At 44.5% G+C, this 6,535-nt stretch overlaps 1 protein-coding gene across 1 annotated transcript; it reads left to right on the top strand.

The window, feature by feature from the left end:
- The first annotated feature begins 369 nt into the window (after positions 1 to 369).
- On the top strand, positions 370 to 5,401 carry spry2 (sprouty RTK signaling antagonist 2). The gene is made up of 2 exons (XM_034612536.1): positions 370 to 793; positions 3,452 to 5,401. Exon 2 carries the CDS (start codon positions 3,500 to 3,502, stop codon positions 4,535 to 4,537), a length of 1,038 nt encoding a protein of 345 aa, XP_034468427.1. The 5' UTR covers positions 370 to 793; positions 3,452 to 3,499; the 3' UTR covers positions 4,538 to 5,401.
- Positions 5,402 to 6,535: the final 1,134 nt, after the last annotated feature.

Below are 6,535 nucleotides of genomic sequence, written 5' to 3'. Positions count from 1 at the left end.
CAATGATATTTCTATGAATGGCCTTTTTTGTTATTCTTCTGTCTCGTCTTCCATTCATTTCGATGTAGACAATATTTCAAAAGTCTTATCAAGTGTATTGATATTATTTGTGGGGTTTTTTTTCCCCCATCGATCATCTGGTGATCACCTGCTGGATTATGACTTGTGATGTGTGATATGTAAAAACCTCATTTAAGAAATAAGATGAGTAAGTCGGTGTTGGCCCGGTGCTGGCCCGGTGTTGGCCCGGTGCTGGCCCAGCAGCGATGTCATTGACCCGGCTGGGTGTGAATGGCCGCTCCCCAGCAGCCAATGGCGGCGCACCGGATGCGAGATATCCGCTGCAACAACAAGCGCAGTGTTCCCCCTCCTTCACTGCAGCTTGACGCCATTTACAGCCCAAATCCCGACCTCCTCTCCGGAAAGAGCCGGAAAAAAAACCCCAACTCACACACGAGTAAAGGTACTTTCAACTCTTCAGAGTCTCACGGATAAAAAAAACCCCAGCGAATTAAAACCACCGGAGCTGAACTTTTATCGCTCTTCCTCCTGCAGGGAAAAAGTTTTACGCGTGCGCTCCAACTTCTCGAACTGTTTTGAACGCCTCGTGCCTCCTTTGCGCAGGGATTTTACGCGTGTTTGCGTCGCTTTTAACGAAAAGAAAAACACGCGCCCGGCTGCCTGGACACTTTCTCCATGGAGTTTACCCGTTGAGCTGTCGATGTGAGGAATACACCGCCTCTCACTTTTGGATTTATTTCACCTGCACGGGGGCTAAAGCGTCGGAAGCACGGTGAGTGTTCCCCACTAACTTTTGTGAGAACTCACTATCTCATTACGATGCGTTTTTTCCCTTGAAGTTGCGTTAAAGATCAGCTCCTATGGCCTTTGCCCGCACTTTTACGCTGCGTAAATATGTTGTGGTTTTACTAAAAAAAGATCGGATGTACTCTGAGACAACTGTAAACCTTCTTATTTGTTGCCATTATTAAGTTTAAAGTTTCCTCCAGTGAAGACAGGTGTAATGTAAAAGCCTTGTGCCTCCCACCGGGCTCAGTCTAACAACTGATTTAACTGTTTATAACACTGGCTGGCTGTCTTAGGAAGTAGACGGGTCCTAGGTGGCACCTGTGTTTGCTCTCATGTGCGTTCACATTCCCTGTAGTCCTTTTCCTTCTATGTGCACCATGTACATCTACTGAGCCTTCACGACTCTTATATGTGCATCATCCGAAGTATTAGGAACAATACAACTTGTATCTATACAACTATACGATACAAGATATGGCCTAAAATGTGAAGACGATACCAATAATTATCGAACTCAATGTCCATTTATGATTCCTACGATGTTTAAAAACGAATTTGTAGTCTAAAAACACTAACGTATATCAGAAAAAAAGGGATTATTTTGGTATAAATCAGTTTTCTGTTTAGGGCTGGGCGATGTGGCCCAAAATGTTATCAATATAGATTAATGTCGTATCAGTCTATATCAATAAATATCACGATAACTGTCATAACACAATTCCTTCGAGGATTTAAGGCAGATTTTTGCCTCAGGGTGAATGTTGTGGTTTTTAAACTCTGACTAGAGAAGAACAAACCCTTTTAATTACCTCCTCACTGCGCTTGCACAATTAACAATACAGCCAAACTTTTTTAATATTGCTTTTGATGAAAATATATTGTTTCCCCGATAGTTTTTGATTTTGCAACTAGTAATATATATAAAACATACGTTTTATCGGCCAGTCCTATGTGCATTCTAATTATGCGGCCTCTTTTTACAGTCACAAAACTTATACCACAAACAAAACAACTCATTGCATTTGACTCCACATTTCGGCCATAGTCGCGTCATCTCTCATCTTTTGTGTGCAACACCTTGGTTTTCCTACGATCTCCAACATGTCATTAGTTCGCTCCAGTTTACCTCCACCGGCCCACCCACTGAGGCCAACACGGCCTGCACACAGGCCCTGTAAGGAGATGAGGGGCTGTAGCACTTCTCCCCCCCCCCCCTCCTCTCTAATAGGTGTTACCTCGCTAGCCCTTCATCTGGAGCAGAAAAAGCTTATAAATCCTAAAGAAGCCTGGTGCATGCTCACCGGGAGCCGTACTTCGGTCCCACCCTCCTCGAGGGCATCACTCACACTTTACACAGGCCCCCCTTTTCAGGCTCCAGACTTCTTTTTTTTATCTTGTCACTCATCTTCTTTTCAAGAGTGTCACAATGTAAATGTGTTAGAATGGGGAAGGTTGCCGCAGGCCATTTGTCAGGCAACAAACAAAAGCCCTTCCTGTATTGTCACTGAAAGGGGAAGAGCGGGGGGAGACTTCACCCCCCCACCCCCCCAAAGAAGGCATTTGAAAGCTAATTAGCGCAAAGGAAGAAGAATTAAGGCCACTGCTGACAGTTTCTTTACTTTGGTGCGACGTGTTGATGAAAACAAGGCTGTGCAATTTGAATATGTTGGATTAATGCAGAGTGACAGTGCAAAATGCTAATCCTCACGCTTTCCAAATGATGAATGAGTGAGATGATAACTGATCTTAGAGTTCCTGCAGACGAGGGGGTGAGAATGTTTGTTTGAAGTTCCCATATAGATTCTAAAATAAATTTAGCTTCATAATATTTAACCGTGCTGTTCAACTTTCTGACCCTGCTTCTCTCAGATTTCTGCTGTTATCTTACCAGTAGTAAAAGAAAAACTATAATATTCACTTTATAACGATGTATGATGAAGAAAAGATGAAATTCTCGCAATTGAGAAGCAGGAGCTAAAAAGATGTGATTATCGAGATACCTACAGATAAATTTTGCTCTAATCCAGCTAAATAACAGTAAATGATAATGAAAAATGTCCACCACAGTTTACCAAAGCAGACTTATTCCACTTACTAGCGGCCTAAAACGTTACAATTGAATGTAGTTCAAAACCGGATGTTTATTTGAGTGAACTATTGCATATATGGTTGCCAATAAACCAAAAATAAGTATTTTAGGGCATTTTAGGAAAACAAAGGCCTGTTTTGAGCTCTTTGGTCCATTTGGTTTAGGTCAGATTAGGTTTCAGGTTAGACGTCATGTCATACAATACCTGACAGGAAACGGGAAGTTTGCACTAAGAAATAAATTCATTGTTTGTTTTTAAACCTGCAACATGCAACAGCTTTGACTAAACAAATTTGGTTCAGAGTGAACACAAACCTACTGTTGGGGTTCAATGAAAGGAACTCTTCAAAAGGTGATTCTAAAGGCCCAGCCGCCCGTCTCTACTGCCATCAACACTGTAATCAAACACACCCATCTCTGTCCCCAACAATGTGATGTGTGATCATCCTTATTTCCATAGTGGTGCTCGTACAGATATCAGTTATGATTTGCATGGCATCATTTGCATGGCTTGTAACGGACAGATATAAACGTGTCTGTGTCTTTTACCAGGACTTCAGATGTGTCCCTTGCCAGCCAGAGTGGCCCTTCAGTCCCGAGATGGATTCCAGAAGTCAAAACGGCAGCGACGGGGGAGGTGGACACCACGGACAGTCACCGACATCAACGAGGTCGGCGGGCACGCCGCATGACGAAGGGAGACCGCAACCGTGGCCTCCGCAAGCGCGCGATGGGCTTCCAGATCCCGGGCTGAACAGCAGCCAGGCATCCCTTACTCCAGCAGTGCTGCCTCTGGATCAGATTAGGATAACTGGGAGTTGTAATGAGTACACCGAAGGGCCCACGGTTGCCCAGATGTCTCCAGCCTCTCAGCAAAGACAACAGAAGATCGACCATGGGTCGTCGCCTGTTTACAGGACAAGCGGGCTGCAGGAGACTAATAATCTCCGCAACCTGCCTTTATTGACACAGCATGGGAACACGCACACCTCCATCTCTTACGGGGAGGACGGCGTGTTGCGCTCCTCCAGTGCCGAGGACTCCCAGAGTAACATCAGGACCAGCGTTGGGAGCACTTCTTCAGGCCAGAGGCTCATCAGCGGCCCAGCATTCGTGGACCACATCATCAGAACCCAGCCCAAACGCGAAGAGCTGAATTCAGAGGAGTTGAAACCCCTGAACGAGGAGTCTGGCGCGGTGACGGCCGTGCCGGGCAGCGTCGGCTGCAAAAGTCCCGGCAAACACTCCATCAAGTGTGAGAACTGCGGTCGCTGCCAGTGCTCGGAGTGCACTCGCCCACGGGTGCTTCCCTCCTGCTTGATGTGCGGCCGACGGTGCATGTGCTCTGCGCGGAGCGCGGTGGAGTACGGGACATGCATATGCTGCGTCAAGGGGCTCTTCTACCACTGCTCCAGCGACGACGAGGACACGTGCGCCGATAAGCCCTTCTCGTGCTCCCAGTCCCACTGCTGCGTGCGCTGGACCACCGTGTCGTTGCTCGCCGTGCTCTTCCCCTGTCTGCTTTGCTACCTCCCAGCCAGAGGTTGTGTTGCTGCGTGCCAGAGCTGCTATGACCGCGTCGCTCGACCCGGCTGCCGGTGCAAGAACACGAACCCCGGCCGCTGCGAGGAGACGTAGACGAGGTGCTTACGTGTGTCGAAATGCTGAAGGATGGAAGGACTCCATGTTGACTGAACTGTTAGTTTTGTCCCCGTAGGTCTGTCGTGGAAACCGGTTTGCTTCAGAATCGAGTGATGCTGTCGTGTTTGTTGTTTTCGCCTGCCAGGTCTGTTCTGCAGGTGCGTTCACTCGCCCCAGCATTATGAGCTTCACTTGAAAGTTGAACCAAATTAAGCGCTCCGCATGTTTAAAGGTATGAAGACATATTCAACTACTGTTTTGTCCTGAAAAATAGTTGCTTCATTTGGTAGAGTCCAAATGAATAGCCTTTTTTTTAACATTTAATACAATTTATATGCTAAGAACAGGCTCCTGTTACTAACTTTATGTAAAGTAGTAATTCAAAGGGTTTGACAGATGTTTTATTTTTGTACATATAATAATACTTCAACTGTGAAAAGTTTTCTGCCATACCAGAGGCACCTTGATAAATTCACATTTATATGAATCAGTAAACTTCATTCATTGTTTTTTTACATTCACTGGAATGTATATCAATCAATTGTTATATAATTTACAAAGGAAAAATCTTATCCCTTCTACTTGTAAATTGTACAGTGACCTTTTATGAAAAAAATATTTTCTAATTCCAACATTTGCTTAGTGTAAAGTTTAAAAAAATATATATTTATTTGAAGGTTTATTATTTTATAATGAAAAATATTTATTTTGAGCATTGTTAAATGTGTCACCTGTCTTGGGGGGCTGTTGTGTAGTTGCTGCCGATTGGAGGGGACCTGTGTCAAAGCTGGATGAATAGTTCACTATGAATTAGAAGACGAAATATATTAACGTTTGAAATTAAACAACCTTGAAGTCTGATGGATTGTTTTGTTTTTCCTCTGCATTGTCTCTTTTTAATGCTTTTTGTGTTTTCGGTGAGATTTAAACATCTGTGCGATGCGGTCAACCCGGCAGGACTGATCAATGTTCACCATGACCCCTGTTTAAGGCTGTTTTCACACATGAACTCCAGAAAATGTTTTGAAAATGGCATCCAGACCTTTTCTTGAGTTTGTCTCACTTATACAGAAAGCAGCAACAACAGGAAACTGTCCGGGTGAGGGATGGTAGGAGGCAGGATATGACGTTTAAGTGTCGAATCTTAAATATCTTTTGTCGCTTGTCTTGAACCGTCATCAACAAGCCCACTCACCTGCTGAGCATCTGACTCAGATATATGCGTTGTCTCATCGCCCTGTGTTTAGTGCGTCTTTTATACATCTGCATGAACAGTTTTAAAACATCCGCATGACACAGCCAATCCTGTGCAATCATTTTGTCTCTGCACCAGAGTTAATCGTTTATAGAGATAAAACAAGGAGACAAGGATGTATCAATGTTCACCATGGTCCCTCTTTAAGAGATACTTGTTTGTTTGAAAGTGCATATTTACAATCCAGGAAATGATTTACCCTCAAACATGGTTCTTCCACTTCTTTTTCATCTTGTAAATCAAATCCCCCTCGTGTATTTTTTACAAATATGTATTCACGTGAGCCTTCTATTACACTCCTGGCTCCAGGTTAGTTTCCTCAACGTTCCTCAGGAGCCTACCAGACACTCGGGCCGTTTTTGCCTCCGTACTTTTTTTTTTTTTTACTTCTAATCAAAGGTTTGTTCAGGAATTCCTCTGGTTTTGAATGTCCCTGCAGGCGAAACATAAGCCTGAAACATAAGCCCTGACACTTGTTGACAGCATACGGACGTGTTTGCGGCACAGGACGCATTCAGAGAGCGTGATTGACGCGGCAAGGCCCAACCTGCGCCCACTTGTTTGTTATTCACCCCACAGCCCTCGACTGGCGGAGGAGGTGGGGGGGTTGTTGCTTTTATATAATTATCAACTTTCACCTATTTTTTTTTATACAGCGGTGAGCGGACGAGATGGCAACATAACGGGCCGAATCCCATTAAGGGACAGAAAGGAGAGAGTTGATCTTGCGTTTGGTCTTT

This window comes from Hippoglossus hippoglossus, chromosome 2 (genome assembly GCF_009819705.1).
Source record: "Hippoglossus hippoglossus isolate fHipHip1 chromosome 2, fHipHip1.pri, whole genome shotgun sequence".
In the NCBI taxonomy this organism is placed as follows: Eukaryota; Metazoa; Chordata; class Actinopteri; order Pleuronectiformes; family Pleuronectidae; genus Hippoglossus; species Hippoglossus hippoglossus.
Note: the sequence above shows the minus strand (reverse complement) of the source record. Positions and strands in the feature narration are given on the sequence as shown.